At 38.9% G+C, this 25,939-nt stretch overlaps 1 protein-coding gene across 6 annotated transcripts in view; it reads left to right on the top strand.

Moving 5' to 3' along the window:
* The window catches only part of zic6 (zic family member 6), an 85,167-nt gene that overhangs the window by 52,241 nt on the left and 6,987 nt on the right, over positions 1–25,939 (top strand). For 2 of the 6 annotated variants that reach the window (XR_004578453.2, XR_004578454.2), the window contains exons 1-2: positions 6,028–7,838; positions 9,334–9,945. The exons of 3 other annotated variants lie outside the window; for them this stretch is intronic. Coding sequence is in view for 1 of the 3 variants with exons in the window: in XM_026918269.3 (XP_026774070.1) it covers positions 6,878–7,838; positions 9,334–9,917 (1,545 nt within the window). In the remaining 2 variants the exon portion in view is untranslated. Of the gene's footprint in view, positions 1–6,027; positions 7,839–9,333; positions 14,398–25,939 lie in introns of those variants that run through there. One more of the 6 variants, XM_026918269.3, reaches the window with a different exon arrangement.

Below are 25,939 nucleotides of genomic sequence, written 5' to 3'. Positions count from 1 at the left end.
GCAGCCATGGGGGAAGTTCATTGGTTGGAAGGCGGATGATTGGCACCGTTTGGTATTGAAAATAGCGGTTGGTTTCAGCGGGTGAATGTGATTGGTCAGTTCTGCTGTTATTTGCAGGTAAATCAGCGCGGCATTATTTCGGTTGATTTTCGGAGCATTGTTTATTTCCAGCTCTCAGCGCGCCACATTTACAGAAACACACAGTGCTCCAGTGTTTGGTGAGGTTTTGATTGGGATGTGAAGCACTTTAATACAAACACAAATTTCACTCTCCTAAAAACTACTAAGTAACATTTTATCATTTATAACTCCATAATAAAAACGTGTGGAGGCCAGTTGGAGTTTACAGGTTAGGCTTTAACTAGTTTTTACCCTTATAAAAGGAATTTACACACTCAATATTCACTGACAAACAAATACAGCCTCACTACACTGACAAACAAGCAAGTAATTGGAAGTTATTGGAAGTTAAATGGAAGTTAATAAGCATTTTTATTTTAGGTCATTTTAATTGTGGTCTAAAATGTATTTATTTATTTATTTATTTATTTATTTATTTATTAAATAGATTCAGTAGAACTAGCTGTATTTGGTCACTTCTAAAAGTTAGTCTATCTATCTATCTATCTATCTATCTATCTATCTATCTATCTATCTATCAATCTATCTATCTATCTATCTATCTATCTATCTATCTATAAAACAGATTCAATAGAACTAGCTGTATTTGGTCAGTTCTAAAAGTCTATCTATCTATCTATCTATCTATCTATCTATCTATCTATCTATCTATCTATCTATCTATCTATCAATAAAATAGATTCAATAGAACTAGTTGCATTTGGTCAGTTCTAAAAGTCTATCTATCTATCTATCTATCTATCTATCTATCTATCTATCTATCTATCTAATTACATTTAATTACGTTCTGGCAGTGTTTCCTGGAGGCGCATGGGAAAGGGGCGATTTAAGCAGCACAGGCCGCAGGACGCAGGGAAAAAAAAGACAGAAAGAAAGATGGCAGTAATTGTAATATGTACGGAGATTTTTTTTTTTTTTGCTCTGCCAGAAAACCGTGCTATTCAGCGAGTTTCACAGGGTTGCTGCTGACACGCTGCAGGACACAAAATCTGATCAAGTTCAGAGACGCGTTGAGTGCTTCAAGCAGCGCTTTATAACGCCAAGCCTTTTCTTATTCTCTCTCCCCCCTCAGTCTGTCTCCAAAAGCAGCTCACATTTTACTATTTTAGAGATCTTTAAAAAGAAAAATCTTCAAATCAGTCTCTCATTCTGCTCTAGTTGTCCGTCCACTCGCACGCAACACACAGTTTTCAGGAAAGAACAGGGTAGCCAGATTTGCTCTGAAGGTGAGTCTTTTTCTGTGATATTGTGAAAGATATGAAAGTTATGTGTAGTTAATATTTAGAGATGTGTGTGTTCAGTCCCCTAAGTATAACATTATCAAAAGGTCTTTGTTAAAAAAAAGAAAGTGGGGTAGTATATAATTGCATTATTTTAAGTTAAATAAAATCAGAATCAGAGTCAGTGATTTTATTCGCCATATACATTTCCATGTATTAGGATTTTTGTATGGTGTTTGGTCACAACATGATACATTCAACACACACACACACACACATCACGGACAACACAGTTAACATCCTAATACACAAAGATTGCACCTTAAGCGGAAATGGTAGGCTCAGATGTAATTTAAAATAAAATAATTATATAAATATTTTAATCATTTATTATTAGTGTTAGTAAATTATTATTTATACAGGCATATATATATAGCCTAAAGTAAGTACGTCCTGTGCGTATATCAATATAGCAAGCACAACATCCTCCTTCTCTCTTAAACCCCTCCTCCTCTTCCTCCTCCTCCTTCTTCTTCCTCTCTCTCTCTCTCTCTCTCTCACACACACACACACACACACACACACACACACACACACACACAGTGACAGACAGTAACTTTCCCTTCTGGTTACTCGTTATTTTACTGGCCTATACTGTCATATTTTCTTACCTCATTTTCGTCACAAATATATGCAGACTTTGTTCTTTGTGTACTCTCTATACAAACGCAAAGCAGGTATATATTAGATATATATGAGAAAACTCATAACTTTGACTGCAGTGTAAAAATAGATTACTTCTTCAAATAACAATAATAATAATAATAATAATAATAATAATAATAATAATAATAATAATAATAATCTATTATTATAAAGTATTATAGTATATTACTATAATAAAAGAAACAAAAAAGCAACATTTTATTTAAAAATTGCCACAATACAATTTCTCTATTCTTCTTATTTATCATTATTTATTATTATTATTATTATTATTATTATTATTATTATTGCTGTGTCTGTTGAAATGTTATTTGGATATATTGTGGCCTGGGGCTCCCCATGCCTCAGATCATATTTATTATGGACATGCGCATATAAGTAATGCTTGTAGCCATATTTACTACTCCATTGCTCAAATCCATCAATAAATTAGGTCAGGTTTAAGTTGTTCCCTTTACTTTTCCCTTTTATTTATTTCCTTTACCAATTAATTAACTATCTGGGAAATTGGTATTAATTCCTGGGTATTTACGACCTGTCAGTTAGGGTTAACAATATCCTCTGCTTGTATGCTGCTGAGACTTTTGCTTAACTGATTATTCACCAAACATTTGAACTGATATTTGACCTACCTAACTCCTTCAGTCAGCTTGCTAATCATGATTTAACATTTAGCCTATAGTAGCTCTTTGCCAAAAGAAAACTTCTCCTCATCTTAAAATAGGCTGTAGTTAGTAATGTAGTGGACCAGATCCAGTGGTCCAGCAATTCATATTTATTTCTGTTTTTATTCTGCTGTATTCTACAGCATTCATTTTTTAGCAGATGATTCTGAACTACATCATTCACTCCAGCCTACAGGCACTCAGGAGGAAAATCAGTCATTTAGCTTGTCATTAGTTAACAAGCTAACCTTCCTGAGAGCATATAACTAAACTAACAGCACCAGCCCACAAATGAACCCTAACACTGCATCAGCAAGGTAAAGTATAACAGCTCTGATAGATAGATAGATAGATAGATAGATAGATAGATAGATAGATAGATAGATAGATAGACTTTATCCGTATTAGTTAAAATATAGCACACTGTAAGATATTTTAGTTTTTTTTAATTTAGGATAGTCAGAATAATGCCTGCTTACTGGTTAGTTGGTTAGAAACCCGTTATAAGACGCAATTCGTTTCCAATAGCCCTATATATCTGGGTATGAGCTGGGGGTAGGGTGTCGTGTTGTGCGTTGGTTCTGTTGCTCTGTCTCATTTTGGAGAAGATCTATCCACTGTGCTAATGCAACTGAATTATTATACCAGATAAACTACTTCCAAACATTACAGGGTTCAAAGGGTGAGAGGACACGTGCCCCATTAGTCTTATGACTAAGGTCATAACCGTTTTGCAGCTAGGATGCTTGCAGAGAAGAACATGACCTTTTAGCTTGCTCCCTCACTTTTACATTTACAGGCGTATCATAGAGACAATTGTGAGGGAAATATGGTTTAGTTTAGACAGTCATGGGTCATGGCAGTCATGGCAATGGCAAGCGCACTGTGCTACAATTAAGGTTTTCACAGCATTTGGGACCTTGGCCAAAAAAGTCCATGTATAATGCTCGTGGTATTTCAGGTTTGGGATAAGACTAGTATTCTCAAGATTTAATATTCTCGTCAAGGTTGTGTTGTATGTTCAGATCGCCAGGTTCACATGAGTTAATCGCCATCACTCATTTGCTATCTGCATTGGATGCAAAACAAATCTTTTCTTTGGAAAAGACTAATGATTTTTTTCCATGCTTGTCTTCACACACATACACACTCACCTGTTTAATACTGATACGTGCTGTGAACGTATAGCGTAATATACATCTCACACATAAGGGGATAGGTTGTCTTATTTAAATGGAGGAACAGGTGGAACTCACACACACACACACACACACACACACACACACTGCACTCTCTCACAAAACGCGCAAAACGCTATAAGCCAGTCTGCGCTAACGCATCTGAATGCGCACTGCTTCGGTAAATGTGTGTAGTTTATCAAGTTCTAAAGTTTATACGAATGGATACAGGATCAAAGTTTAAGGTACTTCGTGAACATGACAGCTAAAGCACGTGTTTAATCTGAATTAATCCAAACGCATAGCTGTTATTTAAATTATTGCATTTATTTAGCATTCATCAATTAATATAGTCACCTTAATCTCATTCGTCCTCTTTTCATATACATAGTAGAAATATAATACACATGCAAATATCACACATGTATCTGGAATTAGGCGACTTTTCAGTTTAATGTTCATGTGTATATGTAAAAGGTGCGATAGGGCTGCGAATAAGCAACATTCAGCATTCAGTGCAACTCCACAAAAGAAAACACCCCACAAAATAGTAGAGTAAATAATACATCAGACAAGTGTAAAGTAAGTCAGGTGTGATGGGGGGCCAAAGTGTTATTATAACGTTTCTATATAGTTAAAAATATCATACAGTTTTGGCAAAATCAGTTCTCTCTGAATTTGTTGATTGCAGCCATATTGCACGAGGATTAATTTAAAAATCCACATGTAGCTTGAGCTCAGTCATGTCATTATGACATCTCATGGACTTGTCCGAACACAGAAAACGAAAAATCATATTTTATACATAAATACATACATATATACTCACACACAATAAATAAATTAATATATATATATATATATATATATATATATATATATATATATATATATATATATATATATATATATATATATATATATACACACACACACATATATATATATAAATTATATAATTTAAATTATAAAATGTAATATAAATTATAAAATATTATATTTATTATATATTATATTCCAAAATATAATATAATATTTAACGGGCGCTTTGTAAACATTATCCAGTTGTAACACACTTGCAGGGACAAAATTCTACACAAAACATTCTAGACAAAAATTGTGTAAAATAATAATAATAATAAAAAAAAACGTGAAATACTTTATCAAACCTGTGTTCATGTTCATGTTTTTTTTTTTTTAACGAAACATTCAACCTTTAAGGCTTGTTTATAGTTTCTTGTCGCCCAACCAACGTTGGAAAAAAGCCCGTTACAGTCAGAAATATCATATCATCTCCCGCTTACTAATTTAATTCTTGCAGGTGAAACTGTACAGTAGTTACTTTAGATACTGGGATATAAACTGCGTTACACGAGAACCTGAACTATCCCTACATGACTTGAACCAACATGTAGCCCTATTAGATTAACATCAATAATTTTATTTGTAGCCTAGTTAAAGTCATACACAAGTGGAGAGGTGGGGTGATGGATGATGATAGAAGTGAAGGATTTATGAATAGCCATACACTTTGCAGTTACAGAGGCAAAAAATACGTTTTTTTCCCCTTTAAATAGCTCAAAACACTGTTATTCCAAGCCCTTCATCGTCCCTTCGACGGATTGCTGGTCTAAAATGACACTGAGGGGAAAAAAGCGCGCGCGCGCACACACACACACACACACGGTATCGGTGCGCACTCTGACTAAATCAGATGACTAAATGTTATTCCTGGCATGATCAATGTGACGGGGGCGTTTCAGGATCCTTATTTGTCCAAATCCTTTAGTGTGTAGTGTTTTACTGCACTGTCACCTAACTGAGATGAAGCATCCGGTCATTTAGGCCTACATAAGATCATTTTTACTCACAATTTTTTTGGGACATGAAACCAATCTCCCTTAAAGATAAACCATAATTAATTAGGTTGATGTTTTGTCTATATTTCCCTATGGGAGACGACAAAGTCTCGTCGGTGTCACCGTTGTTGTGACGTCACTGGCGCGTTGTGATTTGGAAGAAAAAAAAAATCCACGGCAATATGTCCAAACCCTCTGAGTTCCGCTCTCAGTAGTGACAAACCACCTGGAAATAAAACAAGTGTCATTATATTGTCGCTTGTTATGAACCTATGCCAAGTATAGTTTACTTCAAACATTTTCACTTACCAGACTGACTGTTTTTTTTTTTTAGGATTTTAGATCTATTTAATCATATAGGACGAGGTCTATTTTTGCTCAGAACTTTTTTAAAATGATTTTAGGCATATTCGGATCATATTTTTGCGCAGAACTTTTGAACAGGAGAGTGGAGGCTATCTGAGCACACTGAAAATAAAAAGTGAATAACCACCGACCATTTTAATTTCGCTTATACTGCATTGTAGAAAATGCTTATTATGATCCAAAATCTCAGCACAAGCCAGACTGAATAGGCTAATGCCTATAGATGAATGTCGTTTTTGTGAGTTGTAATCTGACGCTCTGAAGCCGAAAGAGCCAACAATATTTGTCAGAGCAAAAGCGGCATATATCAAAGCATTTTTACTGCAAGATTGAAAACGGAGTCGTGCGGTGAAACGCCTGCGTGTCCCTTTTAAAACAAACCCAGTCGCTGTCAATCATCGGGCATTCCGACCAATCCCTGAACGCCCTTTTTTCAAAACCAGGTTTGCCCGCTGTGCTTTTATATTGCAGCCCGGCCTGGTTCGGAGCATTTTACTACCACGGTTATTGCCACAAATCAAGAGGGTGAAGTGAACGGCATGGGACGCGCACCAACTTTCACCAACTTGCGTCCGCTTCATGGGACCGCGAGGTTGACGGCCAAGACCGGCACGTGCAGATGATACATGGAGGTGCAATGGGGACAAAATTAGTCGGTAAATCTTGAGCGGTTGCACACTTACAACAACAACTACAAAAAAAAAAAAAAAAAAAAAAAAATCATGACAACCCTTTCAAGGTTTAGTGGCTGCCCTCTGTCTTGCGTAAACCCTGGAGAGAGCAATACTGAACCCAGTGTGGTGCTGCCACCTTTGGCAGGGGAGCACATGGGGCACCCCACTGGCACTTCCTTAAAACTCTGCCCCTCGCACAATTTGCTAGACTACCCCGAGACAAGGGCCACCGCATATGTGGACCACTCGTTGCCTCACTTTCCAGACACTGGATACACCAGCCATCGCCTAGACGCCAGCCCTAGAGGCATTATCATTGGGACAAACCTGTCAGGACCGGGCATGCCACCAGTCACAGACCAACTGGCACCAAGACCTAACCAACATGGCGCTATTGGAAGGTACCGTGACCTCCACGGCTACAGGGATGCCCGAAGCCATGCTTTCTTCACCACGTATCCGGAGCAGGCCCACAGCTCTGTTGATGCCAACCGAGACTTGAATGGCCAGGTGATGTTGGGTCTTCCAGGAGATCTCCTCTCAAGGGCACATCCATACGGACAAACCCACAGCGGCCCTCGGGCCAACAGCCAACAGCTCGTTACTCAGTTTCTGGGGCTCTATAAGCCCCTGAACATGGCCATGCAGCGAGGAGGGGGCGATGCATTCCTCAGGTGCTCCAGACAGACTTTAACGCACGAGTTGGTGTGCAAGTGGAGTGATGGCCAAGAAGGCGCTGGCAAGCTGCCATGCTCCAGGACTTTTGGGACTATGTATGAACTTGTCACTCATGTGACGATCGAGCATGTTGGGGGACCTGAGCATTCTGACTACGTGTGCCACTGGGAGAATTGTCCCAGGGACAGAAAGCCATTTAAAGCCAAATACAAGCTGGTCAACCACGTCAGAGTGCACACGGGAGAAAAGCCCTTTCCCTGCCCCTTTCACGGATGTGAAAAAGTTTTCGCCAGATCCGAAAACCTCAAGATTCACAAGAGAACCCACACAGGTTGGTCAAACAATAATAATAATAATAATAATAATAATAATAATAATAATAATAATAATAATAATATCATGTTACCTTATTTTTTGTGTGTTTAAAAAATATTATCGTGTTGCCAGCCTCCAGAAAACACATCATTTTAGTAAAAATTACAACTTTAAGTCATAATTTTAGCTCCCTGTCCTACTTTTATATACAAATACCTTTAATAGTTCTTCTGCTTAAGAGATTGGCTATCAAATACTTATTACATCAATAAATATTTTATAGATGCACTTTATAGCAAATTATTTAATAACTTTATTTAGATGTAGTTTACGTTTTAAAGGTTATGCAAATGCTTTATTCAGTCTGTGATTGTTATCATGTTAGCCCATTAATTTCCACCAAACGAAATTACTTAGCATTTGTCCCTAAATTCTGTGTCTTATTTTATTTTTTTGTGATTGTTAATGTACGTCCGTTAAATATTTGTTGTTACTCAGGATTAGGCTGTTGTTATCTCTATTAGTCCGAACAGTAGGCAGTGTAGTTAAAGCAGTAGTGGTGGTAAAAATGAATCAGTTGTTAGAGGCAGTTGTTTGGGTGCCTCTCATTACGGTAGTGAAATAAATAAATAAAGCCTGGGACACCGGAGAGGTGTGACGTAGCGCTGACGCAGTGGCCAGCTGAAGCCCCAGTAGGACTGATCGCGCGCTCGCAGCATGCTTCAGACTCAGCAATCCAGTGGGCCTCACCACCTCACCTAGACCTGACGTCACAGAATTCATCTAACCTTCCATTTTTATTTGCGCCGGCATATCCTACTTAATAACATTCGCTAAATAAACAATGCATGCATGAACACCTTTTCTGATCTCAAGATAGCCTTCGTGGTTCTCCTGCAGCCTGTAAGTGAATAAATGTCATGTTTATTTCCTTTAGAGTCAGTCTGAGCGACTTCCAAATTTCCAATGAAGCACCCTATGTATAGATTAAAATAACTTTTATATATTTTATTTAAGATTGTTAGAGCTACGTCTAGAAGCTGAAACAGAAGGGCGAAATCGCACAAGACCGTGTGTAACTGAGTTTGTGTTGTATTTGTGTAATTTTCTCTATTTTCCAACAGATCTGTGGTACTTCCAAAAATTACACCAGCCGACTTAGAGATATATTGTAAAAAAAAAAAAAAAAAAAAAAAGAAATGTGAAAGAAAAATGAACAGTCGTCATATTCGACTTATTTCTAATGCTATAAGCTCTGGTCAGATTGAATGAGTGACTTCCGCTGTTTGGTCCCAGGCCTGTGTGTTAGGCTTGGAGGAAAAAGGAGAGTCAAACACACTCCACGTCCTCGTGGCGCAGTGAAGACTTAATGAGGGCTAGAGACTTACAGTTTGCTTTAACTAATAATCCTGCCCGAATTATCCTTCAGCCCGTTTGTAATAGCACTCAGACGTGATGAAGAGTGCCTTGACCTCTCCCATAACTCGAGGTTCATTTTTCCCCTCCTTTAGGTGAGAAACCGTTCAAATGCGAGTTCGAGGGCTGCAACCGGCGGTTTGCAAACAGCAGCGACCGGAAGAAGCACTCACACGTCCACTCGAGCGACAAGCCGTACATGTGCAAGGTCAGAGGCTGTGAGAAATGTTACACGCACCCGAGCTCGCTGCGCAAACACATGAAGCTCCATTGCAAGGCCGACACGGCCAAACCGGGCGAGGACGGTGAGCCTGGGTCTCCCGAGGTGGCGGGAGAGCAAGTCCCATCATCCCCTGCGGCGGTGACGCGATCCTTGCCGCCTGCCCCCTCTCAGGACTCCCCCGAGACTCTGAGGTCACGCTTTCATCACACTTTTGACAGCAGTTTGGACTATACGGCGCACAGGCCGCAGTCCCTTTTGGATCCTCTGTTACTACACCGGGGCAGTTACAGAGGCGAAACGGCGCAGTACGCGTGTAGCCAAGCAAGTCCCACTTTTGCTCATAGCCACAGGAATTTTGCATCAAACTCACCTTTCCAAAAAAGCCTTGTAAACGGCTGGTACACATGTCACAACGGCGCCCAGCCTTTCTCGTCTAAGCCGTGTAACAATGATTAATGATTGTTCATGATGGCGTCAAGGAGAGGTAATGAAGAGGGCACAGGACAGGTTGTGTAATTCAGACTTGTCTTTTGAAACGATTTTTGTATTTTCTCGATGCATTTCTCGATGTCCTATTTATGATTTGGCTAAACAGTTTATGGCTGGGAGCTGATGTTATTGTGCTGGTGATATTCTTTAACTGAAAATATATTATAACATACATTGTGCTGATGAGATTCCTTAACTGAAAATACACTTATGACCAATGTACTACAATACACTGGTCATCAGTGTATGTTTCTGTATATACAAATGATAAAAAAAATACAGAACTATCTAATCTGAAAGCGTTTTAATTAGAGACAGGATCATGTGGGAAGAGGCTGAGGCCTACTCTGCTTAAAAGTGCAACAAGAACATTTTACTCTTGTAATTCTATGTTTTCTGACTCATTTTTGGTAATACAGTGCTTGCTTGTAGAACCCATCAATGTTAATTCATGCACATTTCTAAGGGAAAGAAATATTATTCGCTTTGTTGTCATTAACCCCGAGTGGCCGAGTTTTTGCTTTCTTGTTGTGAGAATATTCAGCCTGTGTTCAGTTCAGAGAAGAGAAGCTGTGTACTACCACAAGGCCCTTGCTTTCCTTCCCTTTGTATATCCCAGTTCAGGTCTCCCAAATGTTTAATTAAAACTCCACTGTATATAGCCTACTGTACAATTAATTGTGAATTCAATATTCAACATTAAAGTGTCTTTATTCCCTTTGATCAGGTTGAGTGTGATTAAATTCACTCATTTTTAAAGAAAACGTGGTGGTGTTGAAGTCAAGATTCACACTTCAGTTATAATGTATATTACCTCACGAGAAGATATATATTAAAGTGAATTGCACGAAAACCTGGTATTTCCGATAGGAGCAATCAGTTAACTTAGCTTACTGTCCAAAAGTGCCAGACACTGAAGTTATTCCAAACTGATTCTAACAAGTTTAATCAAACAGAAGATTGAACTAATTGCATGCTAAGAACCTAGAAAATGTTTCTAAATGTCTTCGCCATCTGCTGATTGCAGAGAGATGCTGCAGTTGATACTAAAAGTCAGAATGTGTTGGCTGTAGTAGTTTCTTATTACAAACCGTAGTCTATGTCTTCCAGAATAATCAGATGTTCAGAGATCATTCTAGATGATCTGTACTAACAGGTACTGAAAGGGAAATCCTGCCTCACTGATTTATGTACACCTTGGGTTCACTGGAAAGCAAATGGCATTGCCTAGGGAAACTGTAAATACCTCGTCCAGTGTGGTTTAAGACATTAGCCCAGCTTTAATATGGCTAATTGTCTGTAAATTGTCTATGAATGTGCTTCACTAAATAGTTGCTGGGTTGGTCATTAGAGCTTAATGTGAGCTGGTTTAATGGACTATGCTCAACTCATTAAGCAATTAACCAAGTGTTTCAACAAATTTGTTCTCATCACATATCTCTGATTAATGTATTATTTGGTAGGAACAGTGTTTTTATATTAAATTCTGTAAAGAGAAAAAATGAGAATTTTCTGGCAAATGGCTTGAACTAGCTGTTGTGGAAGTAGTCCAGCATTACTACACTGGACGGGGTGAGTAGCTGTAAAGTTGGTCCTGCTTTTCCACACTTTGTTAAATATTTCTTCACTTACATGGGCATTTTATGTTCAGGATAGATTGTTTAAATCTAGTATGTTCATTACTGCCTGGCTGGTTATTACTATAGTTGATCACAATCTTTATTTCAATACATCGAATGTAATGTCCATAGACAGACGGAAATGTTTTAGTTGTGGGAAGTGAGGCATTAAGTATTTGTTAACTGTCCCCACCCTATTCTCCTGAAATGACGAGGGTTTCTCCTACATAGAGTTCCTCTAAAAGTATACTTTTCAGTCTGACTGAAGTTTATTTATGCTTTCATGACTCATTAATGAGAAATTTGTATGAAATGTAATGAATGCGGGTGATTTCATTTTGGATTTGTAACAAGAGGTATGAATGCTAACTCAGGCCCTAACTCTATGCTAACTCTAATCTTATCCTTAATAACCTTTCCTATAAATTGACTTGTGTAAATAATTACGAGTTTGCAAGTGTAAAACCATGCTGGCATTTATTTATGTCTTGAGGCCTAGATATGATAGATTCATACGTGGCCATTAATTGTAGCTAATAATATATTTAAGCTGCGTTTGGTAAACTGTAAGGGGTCCTATAAGGAATCTTTGGGCATAGCCCTGTTGCATTTAGTGGTAGTCCTCAAAACAGTAATTGGGTTTCCTGTGGAAATAAATCCTGCCAGCCGCTGAACTTGCATATATGTTTGTCAAAAGACATGATGAGACAGATTTAATATATAGATAGGTGACAAAGGAAAAAACATCATAAAATGTCTCTGGAACTGGAGGAATGGAACACCATTCTTCCAAAACACATATCCTCAATTAATGTTTTGAGAATGGTGGTGGAGAATGATCATTTTTTAAACATGTTTTTTTTAAACTTTTAATTTAATATGTACATAATTTTTTCCACATGGATAATTCAGCCTTACCTTTTGCTACTGGCCTTCTGATCTCTGTAAATTTACTTAGCACCAGTATTTACAGTCTTAGATCAGAAGCCACAAATGTATTTTGCCAACATAAATCTGAGCCTCACTACTTACAAAAATCCTAAGATAATATAAATATAGCTATAAGAGTAGAATATGTCTATGCCTGTACAAAATTCCTGAAAGGTGTCTTTGCAAAAATTAGCAGCTGATTTGCCTACCCAGCTCACTTACATTGATTTGTGTGAATTACCATAAGCATCAGGTTAAAAAAAGACTTAAAAGGGTATTCAGTGGTTTTAAACCATCTGTTTCCAGTTCTGTCAATCAGACATAATGGGCATCTCTCTCATCTGTAGTTTGAATTGCTTTGCTGGAGAACAGGAGTGTTCTCAGGAGACATACAGTACACTCACTATACATTACGGGGTTTGTATTGTTGTGACTTTTCTCTTCTGTGTATTTAGTAGCTATGATCTTTGATTAAATTATGTTAAATAAAAATAACACCTACATAATCAGACACCCAGCTAGTAAAATGAACACTATTTTAGCCACTGAAAACCTCAGGTACTGATAGTGTGACTGGTATTAAAAGAAAAATCATTTCAGTATTTCAGATGCAGTTATATTGTGTAAGTATGCATCATTTTTTTGATGGGGAGTGAAAATTGTTAGAGTGATGTATGTTTGTAATTTGGTATACTCAGCATAGATATTATAATGTCACTATGGGTATGAAGGTATGGAAAACTCTTAGCCTTTAATTTTTTTTTACCAAAACAATGTAGAATTTGTTTTTTTCACCTTTTGTATTAAAAAAAAAAAACCCGCATTAAAATGTATATTTTTATGCAATGTCAATATCAGTAATATTATCATACCAATATGATGTCACACTCAATATTCTCAATTTTTCCCCCCAAACCTGTCCTCATACATGGTATATTTACTTCCTGAAGATTTCTGCAGATATTGGTATTGCTCCATGCAAAATTGCTCTGGATAAATATTTTCACGTGAGAAGAATAACCTACACTAGATCTGACTTGCTGGTACTGTGGAGACATATACAGTGTGTGTGTACCCCCAATTGAGATTTATCCTCTTTCCCTCCACATAGTTGAATTCCCACTTTATCTATTCTGAAAGCGTTTGCTTTTTCTTCCAAATAGTAAATCTATGGCAATGTTGCATAACTAGCTGCTCAACCACACCCTTGCCACATTTATTTATTTTTTTTTTAAATGTAATTTTTTGACTTCATCTGGAAGGTCGTACCTCAGTCTGCCCAATGCAACCTCTGCACTTTTTCCTACCAACACTGTTATTGCATACATTCAGTTGCAGATTTTCAAAATTATATGCATGTTTGCAGACTATGTGACTTTTACGACCCATTATTTCTGTCTACACGACATGGTGCGTCTTCCCTGTTGTTTTGGGAAGGGTTTACTGCCACCATGACAGTGATATTTCATTACTGACACATACAGTTCAAGCGCAAGTACCTTTAGAGATCTCCACGCCCTTTGCTTTTTGACTGCCTCAAAAAAAGCACTCATCTAACAGAAGCAGTGTGAGGTTGCATCAGCCTGGGGTAGGAGTGGTAGCTATATAGGCTGATGGGGTGCTATTTTAATTGGATTCCAGCTTCTCTCCAGCATCCCCAGGTCAAGTTACTGGTGTTGGTGCTCTGGCTGGAGGTTTATTTCATCCATGACTGCCCAACCTCCTTTCCGGTGGAGCTCATCATTCCCTTCTCTCATCTCTGTGCCACTCTGCACTCCTGGCTACTCACATCACTCCCATCCTTGCATCTCTCACATTGGCCCCTTAATCTGTGTGTTTATTTAGTGTAGTACTGTAGCAGGTGGAAGTTCTAAGCCACAGCCCACGTGCTTTCTGAAGCTCTACTCCTAAAAGCTTGCCTTGTTCTTTTCAGTTTTCCACCAGATAATTTTCAATATCACTTTATCACAATATCACAAGTGCACACAAAAAAATGCATGTGCACGTGTGCGCACCCACCCACCCACGCTTAGTCTTGCACTTATACAAACACATCACCCAAACCCGAGACCTTTCCTGCCTTATATAGTTGCATCTGAGCTTAGCCCTCCCAAATCGCTGCCCAACCACACCGTTAGTGTAGTTTTCATTTATCTATTTCCAAACGGGCTATGTGCCGCTTTGAAATCTCGCATCCGTCTGATGCTAACTGTGTGTAATGAGAATGATGCTAGTGATGCTGGCAAATTGATTTTAGAGGTGAGATTGTAATGAGCCCATCAAAGAGATGAAATGTAGAACAGTAGTGAGAACTGCAACTCAATTAAAGTGTTGTCTCATTGAATGCCATGTAATCTGTGTTAGGTAATTTATCTTGCATATGTCAGAAAAACACAACAGATAATTAAGACATTTTTAAAAATGCATCAGCAATATAAACGTTCATTTGTAAATCGCTGCACATTTTAGGAGTCAATTGAAAATGTCTGTATAGATATGGTATCTATTTTACAGGCAAAATGACAAATGAGAGCTGTTTACTGTGCCTCAGCCCAGAGTTGACGACATTTTCTCTCATCTTCACCAGCAGGTCAGTTTTCTTGTGTTAGTGGTGGTGCCAGTACCCTGTGTAGCTCAGCCAGTAGCAGATTATTAAAAAGTAGCCTTGGTGAATCATTTGGTGAATATTGGCCTTGGTTAGATCATTTGGTGAATATTCAGCTCTGTTGTCAAACCATGCAATGGCAGTGTTTTTTTTTCTTTTGTATTTTTGCCCATGCTTTCCTATCCACTTTTTTACCCTTTTATGCATTTTTGTTTTTCTATTTACTCTTGTGGACATTGGTGCCAACCTGTCAGGTTCTGATCATGCCTCTTTGGGTCTGTTAAAAGGACTGTTTTCAAGCAGTTGGTTTGCACTCCTACCTTGCTGTTCACACTTGTGATCTTGTGGCAGGATGCAGCAACAGGTTGGGTATGAAATCTCAGCAAAGTCCAATTTAGACACAGGAATACAAGGAGCAATGTAAATCCTTTTCCTGATTGTGTGTGAAGAGGAGGTTAACTTGGATGCACCCTGTTTGAAAGGGGGTAACTTTGAGTATGCCATGCTTTCAGATGGGTGACCACTGCCATAAATCCTTTTCTCTGATCTTCCCTCCAGATCATTTTCATTAGAGAACACTTCAGTGTCCTCTATGCCTTGGCAAGTTCATGCTGGCAGGCCTTGTGTGTGCTGGAGTCCAGCTGAACATGCTAAAACGGGTGGAGGGGAGAACGGGGCTGCACTGGAGCCGAATAATCTGTATGTATAGTTCTTAAAGTAATTTACAATTTACTAAATTATTAATTGTTCATTTAATAAAATATAATTTAGAATTTAATAATGATGCAGAATGCTTACAGAAGAATGATAAAGTGCCTTCGATCAAACAGTCCAAAGCACAGCAACCTTTCAATTAAACAAAGAGGGTCAAGAAATCCTCAGATGCCTATTGTTTTATTTTTCCTCTCCTTAACACCGTCACTGAGATTGTGTTTTGAATCAGGGATTGAATTGATTTTATTTGTAGCAGCATGTATCCCAAGGGGCTGTGTAATCAAACCTGTAAATTCAACATCTAAAGGAAGAATGGCATCTAATCACTTCCCCTATTGATGTCCGTCCATCCTCTGAGTTGTGTCTGTCAACACTTTCAGACTTCCTCTTAGTAATGACTGAAATCATGTGCACTTTACACAGCCATGTATGTTTTCGGTGCATATGACTTCTTCGAGTGTGTGGGTGTCTGGCCTGCAGCGGTTCTGGAAAGTGAACATTGCTGTAGTGTGTCTAGCTGTTAACCTTTTAGCTTTACACTTACACCTGGGGCCAAAAACTACTGTGATAGGTACTCATGTGGATGTGGTAGGAGTGAAGTGAAACTCAGAATTTCTCTCTAGGCCCTTTCTATTACAGTCTGAGTAAGCTGTCTATGATACGTGGTTTAAAGGCCATGCCATTAATCGTTGGGACAAATTGGATTTCGTTTGGTGCTGACCCTTCACTCTGAGGAACACAGCTAGGTGCAGGAGTAAAATAGTTATACCAAATCTTCTTGTACTCATTCCAAGGGCATCTTTCTACTGCAGTTCAGTTGTTAAACAGATAGTTTGTAATGTCTAAAAAATAAAAAGAGACATATATCCAACCTCCTATCATGTTATCCATTGAAGATTTTCATATAGTGGCAACCTGAATATTGCAGTTTTCAGTCTATACTCAGACTCCGAGCAGTACAGGTAGTCTAAGCTCTGGGAGAGAAGGATAAATCCTTCATCTGTCAAATAACCAGCAAGCTAATACAAGCTAAATAAATCCTGCCCCTGGAAATTCGGTCGTGTGAAGTAAAGTATCTAGCCTCTCCCTAAAATATTTGTCCTGAGCATAATTCATTATGCAATCAGTGTAACACTAAATACCTTATTCGTCAATTATTTTAGTAGGCTTGGTGCTTTAGTAGAACATGATAGTTCTAGTAGTCCAGATCCATGTGCTCCCTGACATAAGTATTTCTTCTCAAATAACACAAAGGTCATCACAAAGGTCAATACAGAAACGACAAATTAAAAAAATTGCCATGCAATCATGATCATTCAGTAGCTGAGCAGAATTATGTAAATCCCTGGCTTTCAAGAGAAAGAACAAAACCTGTGCATTAAACAACAGAATGTATTTCTTTGGATATATTTGGGTCTGTTATTAGAGGGCAATAAAGCAGCATTAATTAGTGCTTCAATAGTAGATTTATCCTATTTGTTCTGCATTAACATAATTCTGAATTACATTTGTTGTGAATGTGCTGCATAGTAACCTCACTATTACACAAGTGAAATTGTTATGCAATTGCACCTATGCCCGAAAGGAAGTTCAGAGAAAGAAACAAAAGAATATCATGTCTCATGAAAATGTGTGCCTTGTTGCAGAAGTCCCCTTTGGCCTGACAATTATATGGGCACTGCAGTCCCTCATTCAGATTGGTGGAATGATTTCATATGGGAGGGGTCCAGATGAAATAAAGGAGGGTTTAGTTAATTATGCATTTTCATAAGCAGATGGTTAGGAATTGCAGTCCTTTATGAAGACCAAATGTCCCATTATGATAGGAATTCATATACTGTAAAATACCTTAATCAGTATATACTGTTTACATCCACAGTGGTTGGTTTTGGGAATAAATCTTTATAATCAGTTTTATAATAAAGTATTAATTATTGTTTTTCCCTAGTACCCTTAAGGATGTCTTTGAGTGGGACAAATATGGGTTGGATATAATTAGTCCTACTCCAGCATGGACATATTTTCTTTCAATCAGTTCAAACAGTAGTAATTAATCTTCCATTCTATTATTCTTCCAAAATAAGTTCCTTAACTGCATTCTTTAGATCTTTATTAAGCACTGTATATTTTACTTTGTTTTCTTTTCCATTTTGGTGTTTATTCCTCTCACACACTGCTTTATTTTTAGAATTCTGTGTGACCTATATATCAGATCCGTGCTGTAGCTTTGTATTTTAGTGCTTGCCTGTAAGGAATACAATTGTATTCTCTATTATTAGTTGCAATTAAGATGTACATTTCCTTCAGCAGTGACCACAGCTGGCTGTGTATTCCTCAGATGTACACATCACACCTTATTTGATCCTGAATGAAACTACTACTTCAAAGTTATTTCATTATCACTAAGGCGATGTGCAGTCACACGTCTAGCATTACCTTTTTAAGGTCTCTTACATACATCAATATACCATTGATTGTGCTACTTGTGATTTTGCATCCACTGCGCTTCTCTTTGAATAACCCCCCTCTTTTTTTTTCTTTTACACCTCATTTAGTCCGCCACTCAAGAGGGGACCTTGCAAGATTGATTAGAATCTATAACCCAAGGAGCATAAAACATTTGAAGGTTTTTTTTGTTGTTGCTCTAATTAATAGGCAAGAGAGTGTCGAGGAATCAAAAGGGTATTTTTTTCCTTGTAAACTGTTCCCCTAATTCATCTTTAAAAAAAAAAAAGATAAATGCAGGCTTACACCATGCTTAAACTGAGATTAAATCACATATATAATGTATATCAAGGTTATTATGTAGGCTATATGACACACATTTGTACAGACTTGAGCCCCCCACAGAAGTGCCTAAGTAGTGTTTACTACACCTGCCACTGCTGAAGTAATTCAGAGACATCACATCTTTTGGTCTCTGAATATCCGCACGTTAAACCTCTCTGCATGCAACTGTTCCAATCAGTGCAAAATCGTGCCAGATGTCCCATATTTCCGTATGTTTATATGCATGACCCTCTGTTCAATAAAAAGAGCAACAAATTAAAGTTAATTGACAGCAGTGTCTTGTTATTTATATGTCTTTGGTTGTAAAGGGCGTTTAAGGAGTTGTGTGCTCCTGTGGTTGAACTGCCAAACCTGGTTCTGTGCAGAGGCAGTGAAAAAAGTGTGCATTAATATGGGTCAGTGGGAAATGAATAGTGTCACTGTGTGTGACTGGAAGTAAGGTGTGACAGTTTGGGACAACACTGACTGAGGGCACTATCCTGTAATCAAGCATGAGCTCAGTCTAGTGATTATTCACTCCAGTGCTCTAATCTCAGGCTGGCATTTTGGACACTTGGGCTGTTTTTTTTTTTTTTTTTTGCACACCTCTACAAACTCTTCTTTGATTTAACCCAGTCATATTTGACTTAACACATGTAGGCCTATATTTGCATGCTTTGCAAGTACAGCCTATTCTCCTCTTATGCTTTAGTTTATCCACATGTTTATGATCTGCTAGTCCATTGTGGCAACTCTTCTGTTTATTTAATACAATTGTACGGTGAACAAAAATAAACAGAGCGACCAAACAGACAATTCTTCTTTTCGTACTGAAAACTGTGTCCCGACACAAAAGGGGGACGTTTTTCCTGCGCCGGAAAGTAAATTCTTTTGAAGTGGAACTAATCATCTGAGGGATGGTTCCCGTTGTCCTAACAACGCAGTTGAAATGGAAGGGGGCTCTCTTTTTGTTCAATCTATGTTTTCTTTCTTTCATTCAAAACCGAAGATGATAGTAGTTTCACGCCCTGTCCACCCACATTGTCGGCCGAAACCTTTGCTTTCTTTGTCGGTGAGTCTTTACGCGGAGACGCCGTGCACACGGCGGGCGACTCTTGGACGCGTGACGTCAGCCTGGCGCTTCTGCCTCCATAGTTTACGCCTCTTTATGCCGTTAAACACAGGAGCGAATCTCACACCACATCCTCCACACCACACTAATGAAGGCGGCAACATCGGTTAAATGTGACGCCTTTTAGACCAGTAGACAGAGGGGGAATCAGGTTTTTAAAGCACTTCTTTGTCTCCTGTGCACCAGTGTTGATATTAAGGCCTGTTTGATGGTTCAGATATGCAACAAATTCAGGAAAATATTTGCCCCTAACTGTTCCACACTGTTCTTAGGCGGATGGTGCATTTTTGAACTTTACAAGCAGCAAAGCATTCACTTAGGTAGTTTTATTTAATGTTTAAGCACTGTGAATTAGAGCACTGGTCACTGGGTCATTACAGGTTTTTTTTTTTTTTTTTTTTTTAAACTTGAAGCAGTAAAGTGTTCCCGGTTTGTCCAATTAAAAGCTCAACAATGTCTTAAAGCTCGCTCGTGTGGACGACCTTGGCAGATATCCCTAATAGGCTATATACCTTATTTCTAAGGTACAGACCCCTTTAAAACTGTATTAGGGTAGAATGAGTATCTCTGGCCTTTGGGACCTTTCAGTCAAGAATCCTATCTCTTAATTGCCATTACTAAATCTTTTCCCTCCCCAACTACCTTCCTTCCTCACGACGTTATAAACACTTGAACCTTCACGGAACGCAGAAGAAGCGAAGCATTTTATTGTCACCGCGGGGTTGCCTATAGAGTTCACAAAGCAGTCACATGCGGGGAAAGTAAACCATTGTGGCTCCAGTCGAAAAGAGCATGGAAGTTTTATTATGGCACAGCCGGCCTAACAACGTTTCAGGGAGTTCTGCAACGTTTTGCAGCATAGGTTAGCTAAAGTGGAGAAAAATTTTGAGAGTTTTAAATGATTACATAACTTTATTTCCTTGTAGACTGTTTTTTTTTCTTTCAGTATCTATCTATCTGTCTGTCTGTCTGTCTGTTTATCTATCTATCTGTCTGTATGCCTGTATGTATATCTATCTATCTATCTATCTATCTATCTATCTATCTATCTATCTATCTATCTATCTGTCTGTCTGTCTGTCTGTTTACTTATCTATCTATCTATCTATCTATCTATCTATCTGTCTGTCTGTCTGTCTGTCTGTTTATCTATCTATCTGTCTGTATGCCTGTCTGTCTGTCTATCTATCTATCTATCTATCTATCTATCTATCTATCTATCTATCTATCTATATGTCTGTCTGTCTGTCTGTCATTTGTCTAGCTGCCTTCCTATCTGTCTGTCGTTCTGATGCCCCGTCTGTGAAATATCTTTGTATGCCCCCTCTGTGTTGCACCCGTGCCAATGATTGTCATCAGGTTGATGCCGCTTTAGAGAAAGTGTAGGCAGGTGATGTCACACTCAGGAAGATCCCATCCGTACAGTGTGTGTACAGCAACTGGGACAAAAATCAGGCATGATTTTATATAGGCATGAAGTAAACAAATGGAGGTGTTTACTGAAGATTGCAGACTGCGGATGGCACACAATTTGGGATATAAACCAGGGTAAAGATAATAGATTGAAGAACAATCATAATTGTGTGTCTTTTAATCAAGATTTGATTAATCAAAGAGTTGATATTAGCAAATATCAAAAGCAAATCTGAAGCAGCAAAAAAATCCAACTGTTCTTCATTCATGAAGCAATATTGATGTGGATAGTCCTGAAATCCCTTGGCAAGAGTATTTTTGTCCACCCATTCCGTGCCAACTGGCTCTCCCTCTTCTGAAACAATAGGCAGAAGCTACACAATCGTGATAATAATCTTAATCATCCCAGACATGAAAAGTCACTTTTGATTGGACATTCTTGTGTTCACAACACTGTTTCCATTTCAACTAACTAACCTAATAACATTCAATACAATTCATTAATTAGTTTTTTTTTAATTTAAAGAAGGAGTTTGGCCCTCACTGTTGATGGTATTGTATTCAGGAAAGGGCCTATGACCTGTAGCAGCAGCTAGCAAATCACATTCTGTTTCACCCATTCTAACCACCAGGGGGCACAGCGGACAGCGTTGCCGCCTCACAGCTCGAGGGACCTCGGTTTGATCCTGAGTTCAGGGTACTGTGCGGAGCTTCACATTTTTATTGGTTTCCTCTGGGTTCTCCAGTTTTTTCCAACCTCCCAAACATGCTAATAGGTGGATTAACTACTCTAATGCTGTGTTTTAAAATGTGTAACTTGGACTAGGAAAAACCCTCCTTCAACCGGAAACTCAGGAAGGTCTATCTTGACTAGATCCCTAGTCCCATCTGAAGAGAAGCAGCCCCATAGCACTATGCTGCCACCACCATGCGTCACTGTGCATATAGTGTTCTTTGGGTGACAAGCTGTCTCGTTTTGTGCTCAAATTTTTTTTTTTAGAAAGTTCTTACTTGGTCTCATTAGACCATAACACAATTCTGCCACATGGTTTGGGAGTTAGGCAGGGTTTTTTCAGGAAATACAAGAGGTTGTTGTCACATGCAGGGCATGACCAGTACTTGCCAGATAGTCCTGCAGCTCTTTTAATGCTGCTGTAAGTCTCTTGGCAGCCTCTCTGATCAGTTTTTGATCACTTGATGGCCTTCATGGTGTTCCATGGTACATCTAATGTTTTGGAAATTGTTTGTACCCCTCTCCTGATTGATACCTTTTGACAATGAGATCCTGTACATGCTTTGTAAGCTCTTTGTGGACCATGGCTTCAGCAGTCAGATAAAGAAGTTGTCAAGAAAATTCTACAGAAACAGCTTATCTTTATTCATGGTTAATCAGAATCACTTCAATGATGAGGGGTGTATGATAATTACTTTTGAACAAGAGTTTGACTGTGATTCCCAATTATAAAATGGTGTGTACAGGTTATGCAACCAGGTTATTTTAAGTGTTTTTTTTCTTTTTTTCACAAAAAATTCTTAAAAGGTGGAAAATATCTAACCTGATTTATCTTGATTTCATTTTTTTTACATAACAAAAAACCTACAATTTTAAGAGGAGTGTGTAGACGTCTTATATTCACTGCGACTACAATTGGATTTATAGGTATGCTGTTCCTCAAAGCTAACGATTGACTCCTATTATCTCCTAATGTCCATTTGTGGTTGTGGTATGTGTAATTTTCATGCTTTCAGACTCCATTTGGAGCTCTGTGGCTGGTAGCTTGAGTGGAGTTACAGTGTTTGCATGTGAACCTTGTTAACTATCATTCACTACACTCTCAGCAAATAGTGACAAACTGTTCTTTTGCTCATTACAGCACATGTCTCAATCCCTACCTGTTGAGGTCTCTCTCTCTGCACTCAACTCTTAAACCACCTACCATTTGGTGACGTGCTGCTAGCAAGGTTGAGTGATTCCTCCCTCAATACTGAGTTTGCAAAGTTAGCTACACTCCACTAACATGGAGCTAGAGTGGGTTACCCTCTATTTCCCCTTGAATCTCTGCTGAGTGGGGTGTTCCCCACCACTTCAGCTCAGTCCCACTGTCCTGCAGTCTCCTGAGTAGCAGAGATGTGGCTAAGCATGGCTAATGCGATTGTGTGCATCTCCCTAATTATACCACCTATGCTCACTGCTGAGCCTGCTAAGTTAGCCGCACTGCTAATGCACAACACTGGGGCTGTAATGGGGTCTCCCTTCATTGGCCTTCGTTCTTCCCTCAAGGGTAGGGTCATCTCTCAGCATCTCCACTCAGACTTTTCCACATATTCTACTCTCTAGATGACCAGTAGGCCTGTGATTAAGCACTGCCACTATGTAGCTAGCATATAGCTCTCTCATAGCTAGCCTACTTCATTAGCCAGTGTGCTAAGAACACAAAACTGGGACTGGAGTCAGATCCCCTACAATGATCTCTCATTTTCCCCACTAGGTCATTTTTCCCTTTTGGCAATTCTTTTCCCAGCTTATTATTCATTGCTGAATATCAGTGGGCCTGTGGCTAGCATTTTTGAGTGTTGAGTATCCTGTGTGTTTTATCTAGTGAGCTGTCTGATTTTTTAGCACCTGGAAGCTCTGCCTCGGCACGGATCATCACCAGGAAGCAGTCTGTGGTTTGGACCTCCCTTGTGCTGAGTGTGCGGCAATGACAATGGCAGATCCTGATTCAGAGTCAAATCTGACCCATGTGCCACAAACTAAATAGCTTGCTAGTTGTAAACATCCATGTCCAATAACTAGAAAGCTATTGGAACTATCTAGCATCAGACATGTCCACCCTCCTCATACACCGTGTGGTGATCAACATCTCAGCAAACTCAGAAAAAAGCTCCCTAACAGAGAAACAGACCACACAATTTATTGGTGTAAAACTAGATTAATTGGGAATGCTACCCACCCTGTTATCTCAATGAGAATCAGAGATTATGCTTGCCGTTCAAATACAGGCAGGCCGTTATGTGTAGTACTGGATCCTGTTAAAGACACTAAAATCACTGACTGTAGCAGCAGCAGTTGTTCCAATGGGCCTGTTGAAATAAAAGACTTCCAGAAGTGGGTTATCAACCTGTGACTAAATCCCAAACTCTATGGATAGATAGAGACACATCCTTGTTTCAGTGAAAGGGTCAAGAGCTTTAGCTTGCCCCACTCAATGAGTGTCCTCTCTCAATGGCTGGGGGCACAATGTGGTGCCAAAGAGGTACAAACGGTGTGTGGTGCCTCAGTGTGCGATTGGAATGTACCAACAGCTGGAACTGTGGGAGGTCTGTCAAGCCCTCAAATTCTTCACCGGTTTTGACAAATGTCCTTTTGGATATGACACATGGTTTGATAGTGGATCTCTGCCTTACATGAAAACTCCCCAGCTGGGCCCATGGTTAGCCTCACTGAGAGCAACTCGCTTGCTGGCAATGCATATGCCTGGGAGAGTAATATGTGTGCACCCAGATCTGGGAGATGGTTGACAAGGCATAAGTCATCTGTTTGTTGACTGTGGTTCTCCGTGGTGAAGCTAGACAGTCTGCTGGGACAGGGAGCACTGGCCTATGACTGTATCGGCAACTGGCCAGTGATAGCTTGGCAAATTCCTCCCTGAGTAGATATGTTGTCCCAAATGGACAGAGAGATTTGTCACCCTTGTCCAGGTTACCTGCACCTGTGGATCTCAGGTGCTTAAGTGACACATCAGTCCAGGAAACACTCAATGTAAGATTCTTCTTGTACCCTGGCCTTGTACGCTCTCAGGTGGAAAATGTTTCACAAATGATGTGCACCCCATCTTTTGGTGCCAGTGCACTGCTCAGTTCTTAAGGTACCTAACTTCCTGCAGTCACTGCTAGACTGTGGGAAGCTGATATTCACCCCCCTGGTAGTTAGGAAGGGTTACATAGAATGCCAGTTACATAAGTAACTGTTGTTCTATGAACCCTAGATAACCACCACTGGTGCCCTGTCATTCAGAACCAGCAGAGATCTAGAAAGAACTTGTGAGAATTTTTCAGGGAAAGATGGTTGAAAGGTAAAAAAAGGCATTTATTTGGGGAAAACAGTATTTGTGTCCAATACTATGTCATATTCACTTCATGACTTTGTTGGTAAGTCTCAGAATTTGTGCTTTAATGAACGTATCCAGGTAACCAGGTGTTCAAATGTTTAAAAACTTTATATTACTGTATTAAATTGCATTCTACACAGAATGAATGTCCAAGCTATTTGACATACACTCTTAGGAAAAAAAAAAACATTCTTCATTACAGAACCTTTAACGGTTCCCTCAGGGGGACAAACAAAGAAGTCTTAAGGGTTACAAAGAGTGTACCTTTTTTTTTTAGCATGCGGTTTTTGATGAAAGCCAAGTGGTAGTCTCAACATAGGATTTTAAACATATATTAATTAAGTGGTCAAAAAGATGTTAAGTAATTTTAACACCTAAACTTATTATTTATGCAATTTATTCTCCATGAGCCCAAGTCAGCAGGGTGTGGAAGCAGTATACCTGAATATTCTTTCTGATCCCAGCCCACCAATCCACACTTCCCATCCTTAAACAAGCCGTCGTCGTAATACCCAGGGCTTATTACTAGCACCTCTTGCTCAGTACATTCTGACATTTATTTGAATGTTACACTAATAATGGCTAATTAGTTCCCAGTGATACACACACACATCAGTATAATTGTTGCTTGTAATCATAGCTTAAATATATTTTAAGCTATGTTCACACTACCAAATGGTAGTCTGAGCATAGGA

The sequence above is a fragment of the Pangasianodon hypophthalmus genome, chromosome 7 (assembly GCF_027358585.1).
Source record: "Pangasianodon hypophthalmus isolate fPanHyp1 chromosome 7, fPanHyp1.pri, whole genome shotgun sequence".
NCBI lineage: Eukaryota > Metazoa > Chordata > Actinopteri > Siluriformes > Pangasiidae > Pangasianodon > Pangasianodon hypophthalmus.
The sequence above is the reverse complement of the archived record's forward strand: the minus strand, read 5'-3'. Positions and strand labels throughout refer to the sequence as shown.